This window comes from Dromiciops gliroides, chromosome 1 (assembly GCF_019393635.1).
Source record: "Dromiciops gliroides isolate mDroGli1 chromosome 1, mDroGli1.pri, whole genome shotgun sequence".
NCBI lineage: Eukaryota > Metazoa > Chordata > Mammalia > Microbiotheria > Microbiotheriidae > Dromiciops > Dromiciops gliroides.
In genome coordinates, this window is record NC_057861.1 from 589,604,670 (window position 1) to 589,629,088 (window position 24,419).

General features: G+C 38.0%; 1 protein-coding gene across 3 annotated transcripts in view; it reads left to right on the forward strand.

Annotated features, from left to right (window-relative positions):
- Positions 1–24,419, forward strand: part of GRIN2A (glutamate ionotropic receptor NMDA type subunit 2A) — a 518,589-nt gene that overhangs the window by 458,632 nt on the left and 35,538 nt on the right. For all 3 annotated transcript variants that reach the window (XM_043988231.1, XM_043988241.1, XM_043988249.1), the window contains exon 11: positions 19,083–19,270. In XM_043988231.1, coding sequence (XP_043844166.1) covers positions 19,083–19,270 — 188 coding nt within the window. The remainder of the gene's footprint in view (positions 1–19,082; positions 19,271–24,419) is intronic.

Genomic DNA, 24,419 nt, shown 5'->3' on the forward strand with positions numbered 1-24,419 from the left:
AGTCCTGGCTTTACTATCAGTGTGACCTTGGACAGATCCCATTACTGCTTTTTAAAATGCAATATTGTACTAGGTAGTCTTCAGTGGAGACAGTCCTGATTCAATTCAGAAGACCTAGGTTTGAATCCCAACTTTCTTCTACTTGATACCTGAATGACCTGAGGAAAGTAGCTTATACTATCTGGGCCTAAATTTCATCATTTAGAAAAATGATAGGGTTAGAAACGATGACCTGCCAAGGTTCCTTCAGGCTTTAAGCCTACAAACCTGAGTCTATATAGTCAGAAATTTTTAACCTGCTTTCTATGAATTTATATTTCATATATACATATACATTTACATATATAGATACATGCATATATGTATGTGTATATATACATATATGCCCACATATGTATATGTACACACACATACATAGCATATTTCAATATAATTGGTTTTCTTTGTAATCCTATTTTATGCATTTAAAAATATTCTGAGAAGGGATCTATAGATTTCATTGAATCTCCAAAGGGATCTGTGACAGAAAGGTTAAAAATTGATGCTTTAACATGTTTTCTATCCCCAGAATTTTAATATTATATAGGATACAGATTGATTCAGAGTTGAAGGACATGAGTTTGGATCTTGGTTTTGCTCTTACTGCCTGAGAGACCCTGGACAAATAATTTCTGGGCCTCGACTTCCTCATCTAATAAAAATGAAGTATTTGAATTAGATCACATCTAAGGTGTTTTCCAGCTTTAAAAATATGATCCTTGGGGCAGCTAAGTGGCACAGTGGATAGAGCGCTGGCCTGGGATTCAGGAGGACCTGAGTTCAAATCTGGACTCAGACACTTGACACTTATTAGCTGTGTGACCCTGGGCAAGTCACTTAACTCCAGTTGCCTCACCCCCCCACCCCCCCAAAAATGATCCTCAGTAAGATGTTCTATTCACTCAGCATCCTTATTACCTTCCTTAAGTGAAGGTCACCCTGTGATTTTAGTTTGTATGAGGAAGCAAGGTGAAAGTGGGACCAAGAAATATCCAGAGTCTCTTACTGAAGCTTTGCTGTTTATGATGCAGGATCCTTGAAGGGGGACATCTGAAGCATGGGCTTAATTTACCAATCAGCTGTTATCAGACTTAAAAGAGTTTATCTTCAGCTGCCAAAGTTGTGGGCAGGGCTAGATGACAGGGTCACCCTAGTGTTGTAAATGAGATAATACCACTTCCAGAGGAAATCACTAGGGATAAAATTACCTGTCTGTTGAAAAGCATACTCAAAATGCAAATCAAATAGAATACAAATTTCTTCCACATCAAAGTAGGAGGAGATCTTGTTCTTTCCCCCGCAAAAAGATTCAGGGAAATATAAAGATGATTTATACTTGATTTAAAAAATAGATCTTCCCAAACCTATAAGATAAGAAAATTTCAGTAGTTGTCATTTTAATGAAGGGATTCTTAACCATTTATATCATGAACCCCTTTGACAATCTGTTCAAGCCTATATACCCCTTCTTATAATAACTTTTTAAAAAATGCATAAAAGACTACACACAAGACTATAAAGAAAACCAATTATTTAAGTAGAATTATCCATTTTTTAAAAAGTCCAGAGACCCCAGATTAAGAACCCTTGATCCAATAAGATATTAAAGAAATCAAACCTGTAGAAACACATGTTTTCCTGATATTGGGATCCAAGCCACAATGCATTATGAAGAGTTCATATTGGGGAAAATTGGTAAAGGAACAGGAGCCCTTGGGGTGATTATGTGGCTACTCATCCTAATAAAGGAAGGCAGGGACAGCACATTCTGGCTAATTCTCCTAGGGGAGGTCCAGTAAAAAAATCTGTTCTCTGTATCCCATAGTTTGGCTTTGAAAATGCTTACCTAAGAGCTGTTCTCTATCATACAAAAGTTATAAATGAATTTCCATTGATCTAGATGCTGAATTTTTCATAATATTGAATGGCTAGGCTCAAAGGTTTCTCTTGTCAATTTCTTGCTTAATTGGTAGCAGGCATTTCTCTTAATGTCTGAGAAGAAAGAACTCTTTGCTCTGAATAATCTTTGCTGTGCTAGACCAACAGGGGACTTAGCTGAATTGCCATGTGCAACTCTATTTACATGGGGAGATGAATGTCAACCTGAGTTTCAAACACACTTCTCTTCCCTCATTTAAAATTTATCATTTTCCTTTACCTATGGAAATGTTGAATAAGAGGCCTCAGGGAGCATTGGTTTCTAATCTTAAAACTTTTCATTTTTTGACCATAGCTAGCATTTTTAAATGTGCTATTAATATTCTTTAAATATATATTTATATCATGTATACATATACACACATATATAAACATACGTGTATATATGTGTCTTTATGTATATATATACATATATTTCTCATTGTTTTTCATACTACCCCTCTAAATACTGTATTATTAGCTTAAAAGGCAAGGAGAGAATGGTCTTTTTCCACTCTCCTTGTCTGCTCGCTGGTTTGCTCTGCACACACAGACGCTGACTCAGGTTCGACTCGGCCTGGTTCTCTGCAACAGCAAACGCTTGACGCGGCTCTCAGCCTCAGAGGTGGCCTTGGGTTTTTTTGTTTGTTTGTTTGTTTGTTTTTGTTTTTTTGTTTTTGCAGGCAATGGGGGTTAAGTGACTTGCCCAGGGTCACATAGCTAGTAAGTGTCAAGTGTCTGAGGTCGGATTTGAACTCAGGTACTCCTGAATTCAGGGCCGGTGCTTTAACCACTGCGCCATCTAGCTGCCCCCTGGCCTTGGGTTTTTGGTGAGTTCTATAGGGAATATAGACTAAGCTTAGATTTAAGACTATTTGTTTGTATTTCTACTTTCCTATCTCTCTAATCAACATCACCTTGTAATTCCCAAATAATAAAAGCCCACTTACTGGTCTGGGAGATAAATAAGGGAAAGGTTAAAAGGGAGTTTAATGCTCTTGTATCCAATTTTAAATCTCACATTATGTTCCTATGGATGCTTGCCTAGTCACTGATTCCTTTCCTAGAGAAGATGTTCCAGATGGAGCAGGACTTGCAGAATACTACTTCTTACCTAGCTGTAGACATTGGCCACTCTCAAAGAATTCATTAGGGTTTTTAAGGGGTTTGGGGGAATGGTTATCATATTTATAGTCCATTAAATCCCCCTAGGTCTTTTCTGATATACACTGTGTAAAATAGCTCTCTCATCTTATTCTTTCAAAACTGATCATTTGAACCCACTTGTAAGACATGTTTGTTATCCCCATAAAATTTCATCTTACTAGACTTAGCTTAATGGTCTAGCCTAGCAAGATCTTTTTTGGACCTTGATTCTGTTATCCAGTAAATTAACTATTCCTCCCAATACTTGAAAGTTATTGATTAACAAACTTGACTTTTAAAATGTCAAAAAGAACAAAACCAATGAAAGAACCTCTAGGAGATCATCAGAATTCTCCTTCCATATCAACCATCTAGTCTGCGGGTAGCTTTATAAATGACATGCCAATGTACAGACACTTGTCTCCCCTATTTGAATATAAGCCCGCTAAAGGCAAAGTCTGTTTTGCCTTTTCTTTGTAGCCCTGGCATTTAGCACTGTACTTGGCACATAATAAGTACTCTTAATAAATGCTTATTCGTTTGTCAATATCAAACCATTGATGACTATTATTACTTGAGTGCTCCTATGGAACCTTTTATAAATCTTCCAACTTTATGGTTGTGTAAACCACACCTCTCCATCTTGCCGATAAATATAGCATGAGGCTTTAAAAACTGGTTTAGTGAACTTTAGGCAAGTTATATCTACAGGACTTTCCTGATTCCCTTCTTACCCCATAAAAATAGATTAGTTTGGCATGACTATTAATGAAATGATGCTGACTTTCTGTGATCTCAATTCCATTTGCTAGATCAGAAGTCAGGACACTATGACTGATGGGCCAAATCCAGTCCACAGCCTATTTTTTACCTGAGCTAAGAACTGGGTTTTTTTTTGTGTTTTGTTTTGTTTTGTTTTGTTTTTTAAATTTTGTAAACAAACTCTCATCATTTTAATTCAAAAGCCATTCTTAGGTGCATATAAAAACAGGCCACAAACCAAATTCTGTTGGGCCACCATAATTTTTTAACCTCTATTCTAGATGATTACTGACTAGATCTTGAATAATAAATTCTAGAATTTTTGCCAGAAAAAGTCAAGCTCAGTAGCTTATGTTTGGTGTATTTTACTCTCTTCCTTTTTCAACAATTAGAATAATGTTCTTCAGTTCTATGATTCCTCTGCAATTCATCACAATCTTTCAAAAAACATTGATAGTAGCTCAGCAATGATACCAGGGTGTTTTATTTTTTTTGGTTGTTGTTGTTTAGTTCTTTGTTTGTTTGCTTGTTTTACTACTGCAATATGTACTTTGTTCTTGCTGACTTGACTCCATCAGATATCCAAGGGTTTTCTTTATATTTCCCTACTTCTCTTGTGTTTCATCTTCTCAGTAGCCTTTCTCATTCTGTCATTTCTAGTCTTTGATAGAGAAACAAAAAGCTAAATAAATTTCCAGTCATCCACATTCTATTCATTATCTGTTATCATTCTACTCACCATGAGCACAGTTCTATTCCATCTTTGATCCATTCCTTCATCTTCAATAGAACTAAGAGTAACAAGCTTTTAGTTGAACTACAGTGCCATAATTGGTTCTGACTTTTTTTTCTTTCTATTTCCTAACCATCTTGATTTGGATATTTCATTCTGCTTTGCAGTATCTTCTGGTTGACCCTAAGATCAATTCCTTTGCTTTCCATTTATTTTTCCAGAGATGTTACAGGACCAGTCATTCAATATCATGATGATGATGATGACGACATTTTACTATATATCACTTATATTAAAAAATATCCAAATATCACATACTATATATACTGCAGGACCTCTATGAGCTTCAGTTGCACATAACCAATTTCTTATTAGATAACAGGCATACTTAATGTTCCTTAAATATTAGAAACTCAATATGACCAAAACAAGAATTCATTACTTTTCTCTACAAACCTAGCCCTCTTTCAAACTTCACTATTTCTATAGAAGGCACCACCATTTTTCTAATTCCTCAGGTTTTTAACCATGGCATTATCCCGAACTTCCAATTCTCCCTTATGCCACATATGTAATAAATTGTAAAATTTTACTGTTTTTATGTCATCACATATTTGGCATCTTTTCCCAATAACACAGCTACGAACCTTAGTTCAGGATGTCTTCTCATCTTGCCCAGATTATTATAACAGCTACTTATGTGATCTTCACGCTTCATTTTTCTTACCTTCATTCCACCTTTAACATTGTTGCCAAACTAATTTTCACTCAATATAGATTTTATTATGTCATTCCCCCAATCAATCAATTCCAGTGGTTCCCTATTGCCTTTAAGATAAAATGTAAACTCTCTTTTTTAACTTTTAAAGCCTTTTGCATCCTGGCCCCAACCTATCTTTTCAGTCTTATTATACATTAGTCCCCTTCCTGTATTCCTCAAACCAACCAAACTGAACTCTCTGTTGAACGTATTTTCTGTTTTATCTCCTTGGAAAGTCACTTATTTCAACCTTAGTTTCCTTATCTGTAAAATGAAGATACTAATAACATTTACATTACAGGGTTGTATGAGGATCAAATGAAATAATACACACGAAGGCCTTTAAAACCTCTAAACCACTTTATAAGTGCTGTTATTATCATTATCATCATTACTGATCTCAAATAGCAGTTAGATGTCATCCCGACACTCAAGGTATGTATAGTCTATATAATTCTATACATCAGATTTGCACAGTAGATATACAATAATTTTTCTACATAATTAGTAGTGCTGGGGAAAGAACATTGGGCATTGTCCTGAAACTCACCAGACTGAGACCCTTCTATACCACTAACTAGCTATATGACCTTGGCTAAGCTGCTATACATTGTTGGTATCAGTTTTTTCATCTACAAGATGAGAGAACTAGACTAGGTGATCTCTAATATCCCTCCAAACTTTAAAATTCTCTGATTTCTCTTGGTATCAATTATTTTGGGCAGCTCCAGACATGTGAAATTTCCTCTACAAATAAGAGTCATCAATTTCCTGCCTTCAACCCTCCCCTTCCCCCTGCTTCTACACCTAGTAGAGAGTAACCTGGGGATATCAAAAGATTAAATTATGTGTCTGTTGTCACACACCTTGTATGTGTCAGAAGCTAGATTTGAACTCATGTCTTCCTTAATCCAAGTGTGGTACTCTATCCATCATTATATACCTATGTATATAATATTATATATTGATATATTGAATTAAAAATGTCTCTTGGAATACATTTTTTTCCTGGTTATATGTTTAGAAACAGTGGGGCTTGGATTTCTCCCTTTCAGGCCACTTGAATCTGATCTAAATATTTCCCCACAAAAGGATCACAGAAGTACCAGTGTGGAGTTGGAAGTTACTAAGAAGCCAAACAAGGATTTATAAATCTATTAGCACAGTGCCTGACACATAATAGATATCAATAAATGGTTGTTCCCTCCCTCACCTCACTTCATTGAATAACATAATTAATATCACAAAGGTACTAATAGGCAAAAGCAAGATTTGAACTCCAGAGACAATGTTCAATCCACTCTGACTTAATAATTTGAGATCACTTATATCACGGCATTCTCCAACAGCAAGGGCCGTCAAGTATTTTCTTCCTTTGGGGGGTTTATAGTACACATTTCCTGTAAAGAAGTCCCTAGACTCATACATCACATAGATATACATTAATATTATTTAGTCTGTATGTCGAGGGTGAAAGCTTGATAGGGTCACCTGAGTCATGACATCAACTTTTTTTTTTTTTTTTTTTTTTTTAGTGAGGCAATTGGAGTTAAGTGACTTGCCCAGGGTCACACATCCAGTAACTGTTAAGTTTTCGAGGCTGGATTTGAACTCAGGCACTCCTGACTCCAGGGCCAGTGCTCTATCCACTGCACCACCTAGCTGCCCCTATGACATCTATATTGCTGACATTTCTTGACTCCTTTTCCATGGTAGTTTAGATAGGATAAAAAAACAAAACAAAACAAAATGCATTCAGGAATTATCAGAGTTATTTTGTCCATTGTTCCAGAATAGTTTAAATAGAGTCCCTTACACACACACACACACACACACACACACACACAAACACAAACACGCCTCTGATTTTATTAACTCATCAGAACAAGTCAGTGTAAAGTATAAGTGAAGACTTCTTGAATGTTAATGAATGAATAATTAACTTTAACTATATAATTAGCCTTTAAATGCACTGAGACCCCTAGAGAGAGAGCTAAAACATGCATAAGAACATGATGAGTGGAAAGGAAAATTATAAGCAGGTAATGTGTAGTAACTGATAGCCCAAGCCATAGGAAACACTGCCATGTGATGATGGGATTTTGGGCAGGGAGCCTTCCCAATTGGGAACTCTTAAGACCCAGAATGAGAGAGAGCCCCATTTTGCATAATGAGTCCTGGATTCTTCATCTGAAGTCCTGTGTTTCAATACCAGTGCTAACACATGGCACAGTAGATAGTGTGATCTATCATGGACATTGACTAACTGGGATGAGCTGTTGAACCTGTGGTCTCATGCATCTGAGTTCAAAGCTTAGCTCTGCCTCCTTGGACCTGTCTGACCCTAATCAAATCCATGAAACCTCTTTAAACTTCACTTCTCTCATCTGTAAAATGGGAATAATAATAACACCTGCCTCACAAGATACTTACAAGGACCAAATGAGACACTGTCGACAGAGTGCTTTGTACACCCTATAGTACTATATAAATGTCAGCTACAAATAAATATACAGATAAATATTTGTATTCTTGAGCAAATCACTTTTTTCTGTTTAGAATTTTATTTTCCAAATTACATGTAAAAATAAATTTTGATATCAATTTTTTAAAACTTTGTGTTCCAATTTCTCTTTCTCCTTTCCTTCTCCCCACCCCACCCCTCAACCACCAGAACTCAAGCAATTCAATATAAAGTATCCATGAGTAGCCATGGAAAATATCTCCACATTAGTTTGTGGGACAAAAACAGATAAAACCAAAACTTCAGATTAAGGAATTGTCAAAAAAAAATATGCTTCAATCTGTTTTCAGATACCATCAGTTCTTTCTCTGTAGATGGATTGCAACTTTTCAAAAACTCCTTCAGAGTTATATTAGATAATTGCATTGTTGAAAATAAACACATCCTTTCCCACAGATCATCTTACACTATTGCTGTTATTTTGTATACAGTGCATTTCACTCTGCTTCAGTTCACGTAGGTCTTTCTAGGTTTTTCTGATAGCATCCTGTTCATCATAACTTTTATATAGTACCTTAAGCTTGACAAAAAATTTTCTTCACAATAGCCCAGCAGAGTAGGTACCATATGTTTTGCCATTATAATCAATCATCATAACTATTTCCCTCCATCCTATTCCTTTCCCATGATATTTACTCTATTTTCAATCTTTTTTTTACCCTGTTCCTCCTCAAAAGTGTTTTCTTCTGACTGTCCCCTCCCCTGCTCTCCCCTCCCTTCCCTCCTTATCCTCTTCCCCTCCTACTTTCCTGCAGGGTTAGATAGATTACTCTTCCAAATTGGATGTGTATGTTATTCCCCCCTTGAACCCACTTTAAAGAGATAAAGATCTTTGAGCTAATTCTGCGTTCCAAATTTTTCTTCTTCCCTCTGCCCTCAACCATCCCTATGAAATCAACAAATTCAATATGTCATACATGTGCATCTTCACCTTCCTCAAAACTGTTTTGCTTTTTACTGCTCTCTCCCCCAATCTGCCCTTCCCTTCTTCCCTTCTTACCCCTCTCTTTTGATCTCCTTCCCTCCTGCTTTCCTTCAGGGAAAAATATATATTACTATACCCACTTGAATATGTATGTTATTCCCTCTTTGAGCCAATTCTGATGATAGTAAGGTTCACTTACTCCCCCACTCCTTCCCCCTCTTCCACTCCCCCCCATAAGCTTTTTTCTTGTTTCCTTCATGGAAGCTCCCTTTCCCTAGTTCACCTTTCCCTTCCCCCCTTGCCCAAGTGCATTCCTCCTACCCCTCAACCCTATTTGAAAGGTGTCATCATGGGTTAGCTAGGTGGTACAGTGGACGAAGCACAAGCCCTGGACCCAGGAGGCCCCAAGGCCAAATCTGGTCCCAGACATAAGACACGCCACCCTGCTTGCCCCACAAAGAACAAGAATAAGCATAAAATAAATGCTTTACAGAAATAATCCCTTCGTATTCAGTTCAGACCTGTGTCCTCTGTCTAAGTGTATTCCTTTCAGCTACCCTAATACTGAGAAAGTTCTTATGAGTTGGAAGTATTATCTTCCCATGTAGGAATATAAACAGTTTAATCTTTTAATATCCCTCATGTTTTCTTTTTCCTATTTACCTTTTTATGCTTCTCTAGGGTCTTGTATTTGAAAGTCAAATTTTCTATTCAGTTCAGCTCTGTTCATCACAAATGCCTGAAAGTCCTTTTTTTCACTGAAGTCCCATTTTTTCCTCTGAAAGATTATACACAGTTTTTCTGGGTACTTGATTCTTGGCTGTAGTCCCAGTCCCTTTGCCCTCTGGAATATCATATTCCATGCCCTCTGGTCCTTTAATGTTGATGCTTCTAGATATTGTTTTATACTTATTGTAGCTCCACAGTATTTGAATTTCTTTTTTTCTAGCTGCTTGCAATGTTTTCTCCTTGACCTGGGAGCTCTGGAATTTGGCTATAGTATTCCTGGAGGTTTTTCTCTTGGGATCTCTTTCAGAAGGTGATCAGTGGATTCTTTCAATTTCTATTTTGCCTTCTGCTTCCAGAATATCAGGGCGATTTCCCCTGACAATCTCTTGGAGGATGGTGTCTAAGTTCTTATTTTAGTCATGGTTTTCAGGTAGTCCAATGATTTTCAAGTTATCTCTCCTGGATCTATTTTCCAGGTCAGGTATTTTTCCAAGGAGATATTTCATATTGCCCCCCTTTTTAAAAAAATATTCATTTGGATTTGCTTTACTGTGTCTTGGTTTCTGATAAAGTCACTAACTTCCATTTGTTCAATCCTAATCCTAAGGCAATAATTTTCTTCAGAGAGATTTTGTATCTCCTTTTCCATTTAGCTTTTCAAGATGTAGACTTTTTTATTATGACTCTCCTGCATTGCTCTCATTTTTCTTTCCATTCTTTCCTCCACCTCTCTAATTCTTCCTTCTATCTTTCCTACTTTCTCTTCAAAGTCCCTTTTGAGCACTTCCATGGCCTGAGATCAATTCATATTTTTCTTGGAAGCTTTGGATATAAGGGCCCTGAGGTCATTATCTTCTTCTGAGGGTGCACCTCAATCTTCCTTATTGCTAAAGAAACTTTCAATAGTTATCAAATTTCTTTGCTTGCTTATCTTGCCATCTTTTCCTTGATTTTAATTCCCTCTTACACTGGGGCCCTACTTCTAAGCTACACTTTCTAAGCTTCAGAGGGTACCAGGTATTTTGGTTTTAGAGAGGGCAGGTTTTTCTCTCACCTGGTCTGTTCTCTGGTATGAAGATAACCTCAAGGTAACTTGATAATTAACCAGCCAGCAGAACTTTGTGTGCTGTGGTTCTTAGCCTGCAGCACTCCTCCAACTGGGCCCTCTGTCACTCAGGATTTCTTCCTGGTTCCTAGCTGGGGTGGGATAGCCAAATTCTTCTTTAGGTTCCTCAGACAGCACTGTATTTGCCCCCTCCCCCAGCCAGCCATTCAGCCCTCTCACACAACTGTAAGCTTAGCTCCAGAAGACGTTGGTGCTGTAGCTGATTTGGAGGCTCAGGGAAAGTTCCTCTGGTGCAGGGTGCCTGGTGTCTGTGTCAGCATGATTGTAAGGTTGGACTTTTCTTGCAGCACAGTAAAGCCCCCTTTAATCTGTCTTTGGCTGGAAAATAATCTCAGCCTGTCTTTTTTTGTGGGTTTTGCTGCTCCAGGGGTTGTTTTATTGCTGTTTTGGGGGTAATTTTGTCAGGAGCTCTTTATGTTTAATGTCTTTCCTCCATCTTCTTGGCTCCTGAAAATCACTTTCCCTTTTTAAGACTCAGTTGCTTCATTTCTATAATGAGAACATTAGAATAAATTTCTTCTGAGTTTCTTGCTACCTCTAAATCGATTATCTTTTTCTTTCTTTCTTTCTTGGGGGGAGGGGGAATGAGGGTTAAGTGACTTGTCCAGGGTCACACAGATAGTAAGTGTCAAGTGTCTGAGGCTGGATTTGAACTTAGGTCCTCCTGAATCCAGGGCCGATGCTTTATCCACTGTGCCACCTAGGTGCCCCCTAAATCAATTATCTTATGAATGCATTTGTGGGGTTAATATACCAATACAAGAAAATCAGATTAACTCAAATAAAAAGGATTCTACCTCCCTTTCTCCCCACACCTAATAACTGTGGCAGCCCATAAGGCTTATAAATTAGGTTGTCAGTGATTTCTGATTGGAATGTAACATTCTTCCCTACACATGTCCCTATGGAAGTTTTAGGAAAGGAAGACATTTTCTTATTCAGAATCATTTAGGAGGCATCATGGAATACTAGATAGTGTGGTGGATTTAGTAATTAGTGCACCTAGGTTCAAATTCCAGCTCTGTCATTTGGGGAACCCTTGGAAAATCACTATAATTTTCCATGCCGAAGTTTCCTATCTATTAAATGGGGAGGGACCATTGGACTGGATGACTTCTAAGGCTCCTTCTGTCTCTAAGCTTATGATCTGATAAATCCTGTGATTTCTCTGAGAATCGGTAGTGACAAGATGAAGGAAATCAGAGGTCTTTCTTACATTGGTGTATTTTCCACCTTCAAAGAAGTACAATATTTGTTTGCTTGTTGGTACATCCTCTATCAAGCCTAAGAACTTGATCTCTAGTTTTGTTCTGGAAATCAAAAAGTAGTTTCATATAACAGGGATATTTAGAAAGGTTTTTTGTTTTGTTTTGTAGGGGGAAGCCCTTTGTATAAATGGCTGCAGAGAGAAAAATTGTGATGAAGTGACCCTAGGCCAAGTTTGTGACAAGATCATTGTCAGGATCTTGGGTTTCTCAGGCTTTGAAATTAGGCCTCACCTGCATTGGTGGGTGAAGCCACACAGACTGTGACAGCTGAGCTCAGCTCAGGCTGATGACCACATGTGAAGTGCAGACTGAGCAATAAAAGCTTGAACAAGAATGGCCTCCTTCCTAATAGTAGGGGAAAACAGGTCCAGGCAAAGAAAGATAACCAGGGGGCCTTGATTAGTAAGTTCTCCTAGCTGTGATTGACTGTGCATTAGTTCAAAGTGGCTCTTTCCCCTAGTGCCAACATTTAATCTCCTTGTTGTTCCAAAACCCATTTTCACCAATTACTGAGTCACAGCCTAATAAATCTCTGTGTCACAGGCAATCACTGCTTAGAGCCCCCAAATGTTTTGGTTCAAATTGGTCTTCTAGTGGCAGGTTGCTTCCCTCTCCTCTGGCAGAGTTACAATATAAGTCCAAAAGTCTGCTGAAGGAGTGCTGTGTTTATTTACATGGATAAATAAACGCTTCATCTCTCCATTAGACTATAAGCTCCCTGAGGCCAGGGACAGGTTTTCATATTATATTTCTATTCTGTAAAGAATTAATTGTTATTTGAGGTTTTTATGCCTCGGTGCGCACTGGCCTGGGGCTCCGCAAACCACACAGTGCTCCACCCACTGGTTGTAGCCATTGCCATGGCACTGGCACCTCACGTCATCACCATTCAGTGACACCTACATGGGCCTGGCAAAATTATAATGATTGGAAGCCTAGTGAGGGCAGTCATGTGACTGTCAGAGTGGCCAGCCAACTGGCTGGGGGCTGTGTGGGGTTTGCTGGGAAGGGGGAGGAGAATTCGCTATTCTAGCTGGAAGCTGGAAGGTGATAGGAGTTCTGTTGTGTATTCTCAGTTGATTCCTGGGTGGTGGTATTTTTTCAGTATTTTTGTATAATTTCCCTTTCCCCATTTTATTTCCTTTCCCTTGATCCTACTGATCCTGTTTGTGTTTTTTTTTTTAAGTTTGTTCTTGTTAAAACAAATTCTGCTCTGTTTTGAGGGAGACTGCTAGTCTCCTTCCTTGCCCCAATATTGCGGCGAGCCGCTTAGTTAACACTGCCCAATTAAAAATTGGTCCTCACAATCCCTAGAGCCAGTACAAGGACATATTCATAGAAAGTATTTAAGAAATGCTCAGTGAGTTCAATTAGAGAATTGGGAGGTAGAATGATAGGAGTAAATTCAATTAATCAAGAAAGAGGGGGAGGTGTGATGACTAAAGAGGATAGATATATATGGGGAGAATTGTCTTACAAATATTTCATATATACATATGAAATTATGTGCATATATAATATATTTGTGTGTACATACATACATATATTATTTATAATTACATATTACTTAGGATCATGATGCATGGTAAATCCTCAAGGGAGAAGTATGGGTTAATCAGAAATAGACCAGAGTTACCTTTCCCATATTTCAATCTGAGTCTCAGAAAGAAAACTAAGATAGTGTACTATTGACTTTGATTCAGCTGTTCTTGTTCAGTTGCTCCTCCTTAGACAGAGGCCTAGAGATGCATCTACAAAGAAAATTATAGAGTGTTATACCTGAGAGAAATCTTAGTTAGTATTTAGAATAGGTTCTCAAACTAGGTCCACAAATGCCTATGGAGGCAATAGATAGATTTTATTGAATCTCTGAACTTAGATGGGGAAAAAAATTGGCATCTCCATTTTTGTTGACCTCCAACTGAAATTTAGTATTTTCCTCAAATATGAATGTAGGTAGAAAACCATTATTTGAGAAAGGGGATCCATGGATTTCGTGAGACTGTTAAAGGAGTTAATGATGCAAAAAAGGTTAGAAAGCCCTGATGTAGACCAATTCCATCAATTTACCAAGGAACAAGTTGAGGCCCAAAGAGTTAGGGCAACTAGGCCAATTTCTCATATTTCCTGAAGCTTAGCCTACCCAATAAATTCCAGTGCAAAATATAAATGCCTTTGTTTGTCATTTAAAGCTTTTCACAGTCTGTCCCTAACCTACTTTTTCAATCTTATTGATAATTCCTCTCCACTATGCACATTGTGGTCCATCCAAACTGGCCTTTTGGATTTCTTTATGCATAGCAACCCATGGCTGTCCACTCTACCTAAAATACACTTTCTTTTCAAGTCCATATTTTAGAATCCCCAGTTTCCTTCAAGGCTAGACTCAACCTCTCCCTTCTATATGAGGCCTTTTTCTAATGCTGCTGATATTAATTCCTCTCTCACCTTCTTTCCCTCAAATCACTTTGAGTCTATTTTATATGGATCTATACCTGTACATATTGTCTCCTCGAACCGATCTATAAGTTCCATTAGGGCAGGGATGTTTTTCCACTTTTCTGTTTTGCTACTCCTAGCACAAAGCACAGTTTTTGTGACATAGTAGGTACTTGATAAGTGCTTGTTGAATGGCTAACTGATTCAATCATGCTTTCTCTTAGGAATGCTTTTGGTTCTGTAGAGTAATCCTGGCATCTATATGTGAACTACTCATTTCATTCAATTTAAAGCTCCAGGTCTAGAATGGGGACAGGGGAGCTTAGATCCAATCTATTGTTTGTCTTATCTTCTCCTACCAACCTCTGCTCACTTATTATGATGCAATTTGAAAACGTAAAAGAAAAAAAAAACAAAGAAAAAGATGTAAAAGTTAAATCTGTGCTCCTCATCATTTTTCTCACTTGTATTCAGGGATCTGAAGGAAATTGGATATGTGCCAGTAAACAGGACAATTCTGATTTCTATTTTGAACTAGGAGTCCTGGGAAGAGAGAATAGTGACCTCTCTAACACACCTGGTAGTTCCTGCAGCTATGCTAAAAGAAAACAGGGGCAAAACCCCAACAATTAAATAACAGTAAAGGCATATACTTACCTTGCAGAGTTTTCTCTGTAATTGTCCATGTATATGTTCCCAGAACATGTGATGCTGAAATCTTGGGAGTGTTCCCAAGTACGCTATTGTGTTTGTTTTTTTGTTTGTTTGTTGTTGGTTTTTGTTGTTGTTTTTTAAGTGTAATGAGGGTTAAGTGACTTGCCCAAGGTCGCACAGCTAGTGTCAAGTATCTGAGGCTGGATTTGAACTCAGGTTTTCCCAAATCCAGGGCCAGTGCTTTATCTACTGCCCTACATAGCTGCCTCTGGCAGCACACTGTTGTGGAAAGGGGAAACTAAGGTAGGCATCAAAAGACTCAGGCTTTCACGCTAGCTATGTGACACAGTTCAATTGTCACCACTACTATAAGCCTCAGTTTCCCCATTAGTGAAACGAAGAGCTTGCATTAAATGAACCTTTCCAGTTCTGTATGGTTATGCAGTGAAATGGTTACATGATCACACTGCTTCTCTAATAGTCATACCAAAACTTAACCATCCATATGAGTGTTGTTGTCTTGTTCAGAGTCTCACCTTGGGAGACAGTGCATTTATTATAACGCTCCTGCCATTGTTTATAATAGTTTGGATGCTTCTCTGGGGAAACTTGATATCAGAGTCAGTTTATTAAGCAACATGAGAAAGTTAATCTCATTTTATTGTAGCTATGCATCATTAATCAATTAACATAGCATTCCCCAGCTTGACCCTCTCTCCTCAGCATAATTCCCAGACTTGACTCCAAAAAATTTTGATTCTTTCTAAAACTTAAATTATCCCTCAGTGATTGAAGATTTGAGACCACTTAGAGCTTTCAAAAATGAGCTATAGGCTGTGAAGAACTTGGGTTCAAATCCAAAATCTGGAGCTTACTACCTATGTGACTTTAGACAAGTCGATTTGGTTTTCTAGGCCTCATTTCCTTCATATAAAAATCAGAGACATGAAGGCAGAGAGAAAAGCCCTAACTCAAGATTCAGAAGGCCTGGATTTCAATCATATCTCTTATGCTTATTACTCATGTGACCATGGATTTAACCTTTCTGTGTCTCAGTTTCTTCATCTGTAAAATAAAAGATGTCATACTAAATGACCTGTGTTCTGGTCTGGGCCTGACTTTAGTAGTTTCAATTCAATATTGGAACAAAATGAAACTCTCATAAGTTATTCAACAGTTAACAAAAAGAGATTTGCTTAGTCATGGAAGGAGAAAGATAGACATTGAAGACTCATTGAGTTATATCAGTTGAAGTTCCTTTTTCATGAATTATCCATTGTGATCTACCAGATAAACCTTTAAGAGCACTACTTGCTCACCGCCCCCCCCACAGACCCTCATGGCTCCTTTTAATTAGGTGATGAGGAAGTGGCATCAATAATGTGAGCCCTTTGTCCCTAGAGCCAACCAAGTCTTGAGAAATGTTTCAGTACATTGTAGGGAAAAAACAAAAACAGAAACAAAAACAAAACAAAGCAAACCCCAAAAAACCTACCCTAGTGGAGGGGATAAAAGACAACCTCTGACTTCCTTTCCAGTTCTAAAACCATGAAATGATGATCCCTTCAAGCTCTAAATCTATGAATCTCTGAGGCTATGATCCTGTGAACTGTTATTAAATACTTGTGTCTAGAATAGTTACTTTCCCAAAATCAAACTGCAAATATGTTTGGATCAGTGATAGCATCTGTTAAATAAGCACATGGTTGTCCAAAGGAACTAATTTAAAGGGAACAACATTCATTTGAATGAATACATTGCATTCCCTTATAATCATAACTTGTAGGCACAGAAACTTTGTTATTATTTGGTGGGCTCAGAAAACTGGTTGAGGGGCAGCTACGTGGATAAAGCACTGGCCCTGGATTCAGGACGACCTGAGTTCAAATCTGGCTTCAGACACTTGACACTTACTAGCTGTGTGACCCTGGGCAAGTCACTTAACCCTCATTGCCCTGAAAAAAAAGAAAAAAGAAAAGAAAAAAGAAAGAAAACTGGTTGAATAGCTCTTTGATGTGCCATCAGTACTTTTCTTGCTTCTATTATACTTTCTATATAGAACAGTGTTATCAGGGAGAAGACAGCTAGGAAGATTGAGTCTGGGGTTGCCATCCCTACTCTTATGTATAAAAGTATTGCTATTGATTTGCCCATCCTATGGCATGAGTATAATTTTTGGACAAGAAATGACAGTTTTCTTTAGAATTGCCTCCACAACTTTACTGGCCTTGTGTGTGTGTGTGTGTGTGTGTGTGTGTGTGTGTTTTTAATCTCCACATAGATTCCAGGAAAATATTGTATTCTTCCTGTTCCTTTGACTGATAATCAACAAAGATGGGTTGTCAGGGAACTATGTTCTGATTTGCAAAAATCTATGTTACTGCTGAAAACATCAAATTCAACTGCTAGTTTAAGTCAGTACCTATTTTCAGATATTCATTACAAAAGTTTATTTTTCATTCTGCCAAATTCATAATTCTAGGTAGATTAATAGGCAGGAGAAAGGTTTAAGACCCTAAATAGACAGATAAAACATTTATTAAGTACTTACTATAAATAATATACATGCAAGCAAATAAAACAGTCACTGCCTTAAAGGAGCTTATGATCTAAAAGGGCAAAAAGCACATAAAGGGGAGCTAGAAAAATGAGGTTTAAAAAAAACTATAGAAAGCTTAGCCAGGAATGGAGTGAATATAGCTAGGACCTCTCATGAAATTATGCTATTGGGAAAGGAGTCATCATCAATCAGGAGTGTGATCCTCAGAGCAGAGATATCTTCAGAGAGGAAAAGCTGAGTGAAAATATTTGGCTGGCATCTCTGTTAAAAAATGGGAGGGGGCTATTGTTTTCTTCCCTCCCCTCACTTACATGCCATTAATATTTTTTGAAGTATTATAATCCTAGAGTTGGGAGTTCAGTTTAGCGATAATTTGGTACAATACTCTCATTTTATAAATGAAAAAGTTGAAGGCATAAGAGGTAATATGGCCTATCTGAGATCACCTAGCTACTAATAGTTAATGGGACTTTAGAAGAATGCAGGGTCTCCTGAACCAAATCCCATGTGTTCTCCACTGAATCACATTTCTCTGCCTTCTTAGTAACATCCTTTACTGCTCTGATCATAGACTTACAGTTATAGGGATATTTGTCCCTACATTTTTTTGGTCCTAGATTGCTGTGTCCTTAGCTTAGCAGTCCCAGTCCCATCTGATTCTAGGGTCCTTAGCACCCAACCATGAATAATTCCTCTTTTCCATTTTTGTGAATTGCTTTCATACCACCCTTGATTACCTGTAGTCCAGAATGATGTGTTTCTCAGTTTGAGACAAGATGTTACACCTAGGGCTTTAGGATAGTGACCTATAGTCATATATCCCTATACTTTCCCCAATTACCCTTGACTCTCAGTCTAGTTCCCCTTGAATTTCCAGAAAGATCAAAAAGCCTATAGCTACAGCCTTTCCAAAGAGCTGCCTTCCAAAGAGAATGTCTTTGCAGCTATTTCTGACAGAATGTAGTGTTCTGTGCTATCTCACCACTACTTTTATTATTCAGTCTTTCTCTATTTTTTGTTGTCAAAAGGAGGAGAGAAGCATTGACTTGAAGAAAGGACTGAGAAATCAGAATACTCTGACTTTGTTTCCCTTAACTCTTTTAAATAGCTCTCATTTAGTTTCCTTCCCTTTCCCATTCTACTGCATCTAATTGCATATTTATTACCATTTCAACTTTCTGAAATAGAAAGTCATTCACTGCTATTTTGATTGTTAAGGACATGCATTTAACAAGCCAGCAGACTTGGCTATTTACTAGTTTGAATATGGGGATCTTTTATGTCTTTATTTAGCTGCCTTTTGTAAGTTGGAAAGCAAAGACTCTGGCTTCTATCTTCTCATTAAAAATAGATCCTTTCATGACTTGGGGATTCAGAGCCTGTGAGTCATCATCTCCAGTATCAAAGACTTGGGATGACACTCAATAGGGACCCAGCATCAAGGACCAGAGATGGCAGCCTGGTGGTTCATGTTATCAACATGTTCCTTTTTCATTTCAGGAAGTTGGATGCTTTCATCTATGATGCTGCAGTGCTGAATTACAAGGCTGGGAGAGATGAAGGCTGCAAACTGGTGACAATTGGGAGTGGCTATATCTTTGCTACCACTGGGTATGGCATCGCCCTCCAGAAAGGCTCCCCATGGAAGAGGCAGATCGACCTGGCACTTCTTCAGTTTGTTGGTGATGGTAGGGACTGGGTTATACCTTCCTTTGTTGGATTCTTCTTTGGTTACATTAGCTGTGTTTTGTTTTGTTTTGTTTTGTTTTTGGTAGGGCAATGAGGGTTAAGTGACTTGCCCAAGGTCACACAGCTAGTAAGTGTCAAGTGTCTGAGGTCTGATTTGAACTCAGGTCCTCCTGAATCCAGGGTCGGTGCTTTATCCACTGCGCCACCTAGCTGCCCCCATTTGCTGTTTTTAATTGACTCCCTAGTGAGTCTCTGCAGGCCTTGATATGATATCTCTCCCCCCTCCCCAAATAAATAAAACCATACCTGAAAATTATATTGGTGTTGTAGAACAAGTTCAAATTGGATATGAGGAGATCTGAATTCCAGTCCAGGGTCTTCTATTAAATAGCACTTCAATAATTGCTTTCCTTCTTTGAGCTCTAGTTTCCTAATTTGTAAAATGAGAGTAGATAATATAAATGTAAATAATCTATAATGAGAAGTAGAATAATCTCTAAGGCTCCTTCCCTCTCAAGAACTCTTGAGTAAATGCTCCAAAATGCATCTTCCATCTCCCCTCCTTTGTATGATGTTGGAGATTCGTTTCATGGCTGAGGTCTTTGATATGATCATTATTTTAACCTAGCAGTGGATTCTAAATAAATATCATACACTCTGCAGTTCAACTGCTTTGATAAATCTTTTTAACTTTTCCTCCCACCTCTACAAACCAGGCTCATGCATTAAATTTTCATGGCAGAAATTCTAAAAATACTTAACCCACAAATTAGACAATGTACTTAACTATACATAGGTTACTTGCTTTGAAAAGATTCTTTAAGATGTGTCTAGAAGCTACTAGGGACATTAACCATTCATGATTGACTGTATTCCCTGCCCCAAACTGAATTCTAAGGCACCTTTCTTGGGTGACCATTGGGCAGGTTCCATCTCATTGTGCCTGTCTCCACCAGATTTCCACATGTGGAGCCAAGCTTTTCTCCTTGTAAAAGCTGATAAGAGAGACATATTTGACTTTCCAGAATCCTTGTGTACCAAAAGGAATGAGAAAGAGTAATTTAATCCCATTTCCAAAAAAATGTCTTTACCCAACTTATATCAGAATGAAGTTGTCTGTCCAATTCCTAAAGTCTTCCAGTGAAGAAAATTCCATGAGAGCTTTAAGACTATCACCATGCTTTGTCCACTATCTTCAGAAAGATGTCAACTAAGCCCTTACAGTTGTTGAGTAGAAAAAAATAGTAGTCCATTATGGAAATGAAGGAAGATGAAGAGTCTAAGTCTAAGTGAGAATGTCCAGCATCTGTCTTGCTATATTCATAGTACATGGAAAGCAGGTTAAGCTATTGATTTTGTTCAAGTAGGTGCTTTCTGCCTGTGGGCCAGAGAATGGGGTTTGGAGTTTCTTAGTGGGAGATGATGTCTTCTTGGCTCCACATGTGGAAATCAGCTGGAGACAGGCACATAGGAAAGGAAATGATGTTTGTACAGGGGGCGTCTTAAGATAATCTTCTCAGAAAGCTGTGTCCAATTCTGAATGTCTCCCTAGGAGTAAATACATGAATTAACGCAGCTGCATAAATATTTCACTTATCTTATGTGGCTTCTGCAGGATTAATTATGCTCTAAAATTAGACCTGCTAAGGAGCAAAATGCCGAGCAGTAGCTAATTATTATTCATCTTCTGGAATGGAATGTTTAGCTCTTGTTATAGAGTAGCTTCATCGGACGATTATGAGTCTAATGAGTGTCAAAAGCATAAAAAGGATTCCTAATGAGTTGTGTAAATATAACCTTTTGAGTGGAGCATTTATTTAATGGGAAAACCTCTTACATGAAGCCTGCCAGGCATCTTATATGGAGTATAGGTTGCCATGTCTTGATCGGCATTGCTAAGAACATTCCTTAAGTCAAGAAGCCACTTTCTTTCTCTCTACCTCAACACTTATAGCTATGACATATTTCAGATGATGGGGAATATCATTGCATCTTTGTGTGGCTCTTAGAAATCAAGAGAAGCTTCCAAGCATTTACTAAGCCTCTTCTATGTGCTCATCATCAATAAATATTTATTAAATACTATGTGTTGGGTGGAGGAGAGAAAGAATATGTCAAATGAGATACGGGGAACTTGCCGACTGAGAAGTCAGCCAATATAAACACATTAAAAAGAAAAATCATAATATATCTCGTTATTGTGGGGATATAATAATATGAGAAATAGTTGAAATAGTCTTGACCTTTGAGAAGCTTAAAGTCTTGTTGAGGATACACACGCACACATATCTCTAACAAAACTGCATACACACACACACATACATATATATATATATACACATACACTCATATATACACACATACACAAGTATATGTATACATATATACACACATTATATGGAATAATTAGAGAGGGATGCAATGACATATAATAGATTTCTGAATTCTGCAGAATAGTAATCAATCACAGTTGAAGTTACAGAGAAGAGAGATCCATGTGACCTTAGGTTTCCAAAGAAGTTGACACAAAGGGTATAAGTCTGAAGCCTGGGCTTAAACAAGTGATCAGAGGTCAAAGGGGAAATGCTTGCTTTGAATTGGAATAGTTAGATAACCTCTAAAGTTCTTTTCAACATGAAATAGATAGATAGATAGGTAGATATAGATATGTATATATGCACAAAATATATACATATGCACACATATATACATATACATACATACATACATACATACATATATACATTTATACCCCTTATGTGTCATGCCTTTGTGGGCATGGCAAAGAGGATGGAGGGAAGATTTTCATCAGGAGCTAAAGCACAAAGACAGCAATGACTTTGCTATGTATTGAGAATAGGAAAAGACTAATTTGCCTGGAGCAGATAATCCAAATTGGAATATAGTGGAAGATAAATTGGGATAATTGGCTTGATTAGGGTCAGACAATGCCTAGTGGTAAGAAAGAAGACAGATGAGATTTTCATAGCCTAATTGTCAGAGCAATCAGAGGTAGCCTCTTTTACTGAGGACCTGGCTACATTCTCCTTTCCTGCTCCTCACCTTATTTATGTTCAAGTGGTCTCTTTTGGTTTTAAAAGGGCCTATTTTAGTGGTATAAGGTAAAATGGGTTATTTCCATTTCCCTTTGCCCAGTTCACCATAGAGGACCTCCAACTTTGCTATTTTGAAAAAAACGCCCATTCTTTTGCTGATTGAATGGGACCAGATGATAATGTAGTTGTGTTAATAAGGACCTGGAACCCCTCTGTTGTTTCTGATATTACTTCCATACATGTTGGCCCATGAAAATGATGATCAGGACACTCCTAGGGGTGTGGTGGTAGGGATTAATGGAGGACTAGGTCCGTATACCCTGCATGTGTCAAGATTTAAATTTTGGTTTTCATTTGTTGGCCATCCATTTCACTGAAGCATGTCCAATGTTTTCTGGGGGATGATAGAAGTCATGCTGTCTGAGAGGAAATGCTACTGTGATTTCTGATGCTTTTTTGTGTCTAATTAGGAATCACATAAATTGCTCTGGGCCACTGGATGATTTTCTAATATGCTTGTTATTGACACTTTCCTCTTTCCCAACTTTGTTTCTAATACATGCATAATTTGATCTTCCCAGGATACCACTGTTTGCACTTAGTTCTGTGGGATTTGTGTCAAACTCATTTTCTCATAAGAGAGGTAGTGATGTATACACTTCTCTGTTCAGTATCACCCATAAAAATATGAAATTCTGTTCAGAAAGGGCCTCAACTATTGAAATAGAATAACCAGTATGATGATATTTAAGGGACTCTCTCTATCAGAATACTATCCCCCTTTTTTGGGGGGGGATGAGGCAATCAGGGTTAAGTGACTTGCCCAGGGTCACACAGCTAGTAAGTGTCAAGTGTCTGAGGCCAGATCTGAACTCAGGTCCTCCTGAATCCTGGGCCGGTGCTTTATCCATTGTGCCACCTAGCTGTACCACTATCCCCTTCTTAAAGTCCATTGTTGGACATTCATTCCTTTGACCAAATCACCACTTTTCCTATCCAGTTCACACTAAGGAAGGGTAGATATAAAATGGTTATAGTGTTGTGTGGATAAGTTTATTGTACCACTTCTCTTTCTGTCAGACAAAGGTGTGAACAGCATATGGGCACTAGGAACCTGAGCAAACAACAGCAACAATAGGTAATATTTAAATAGAGCTTACTCTATTCCAGGTACCATGCTAAGCATTTTATAATCACAATCTCATTTAAATCACACAACAACCCTGTGAGATAGGTGCATTTTTATTCTCATTTTACAAATAAGGAAACTGAGGCAAACAGAGGTGAAGGAGCTTGACCAGGGGCACATAGCTAGAAAGTTAAATTAAGATGGGTTTTCCTGACTCCAGGTTTGAGGCTCCATCCACTGAGGCACCTAGATGCCTTTCAGAAAAAAAAAAAATTTAAAAGGGAGGAAATAGTGTGAAGGGGGGAGGACTAGAGATAAACTTTGCTGATTTCACATCTTTGTCAAAGGTTCTGTTCCTGGGGTTGTCCTTACAACAAAACATTACCCCTTAGGCTGGTTCCTATCCATGCAAAATCCAAACATTTCTGCTTCATTGAATCTCTCTAACAAAGTCCTCTGGGAAGCTAACCAGCATGCAGCAGGCTTTTTTTTTTTCTTTAAACCTTTGCTATGTTCTTTTGTTTTCCAAATAAAGCTTTTCCTTTCTCTTTTCTCCTTCATCCCCAGGGACCGACTCTATTTTCTGTAAGTAACCCATACCTGTGTTTCGTCACCTGGAAAATTATGTTCTTCATTATGAGAGCCTAAGAACACAGATTTATAACTTAAAGAGACCTTAGAGGCCAAATAGTCCAACCCTTTTCTTTTGCAGAAAAGAAAACTGAGCCCTAAGAGTGGTTAAATGATTTGCCTAAGGTCACACAGGCGGTAAGTGGCAGTCAGAATTTGAACCTAGGTTCTGTGACTCCAAATTCAATACTCTTTCTTCTATATACCACTCTCCCCAGTATGTTTATCTGATAAATATTCCACTTCGACTTAAATAGCTTTTCTCTTCACAAGTATGATGCTAGGCGTTCTCATAGATTCATAGAATTTTAAGGATGGAAGTCACATTAGAGA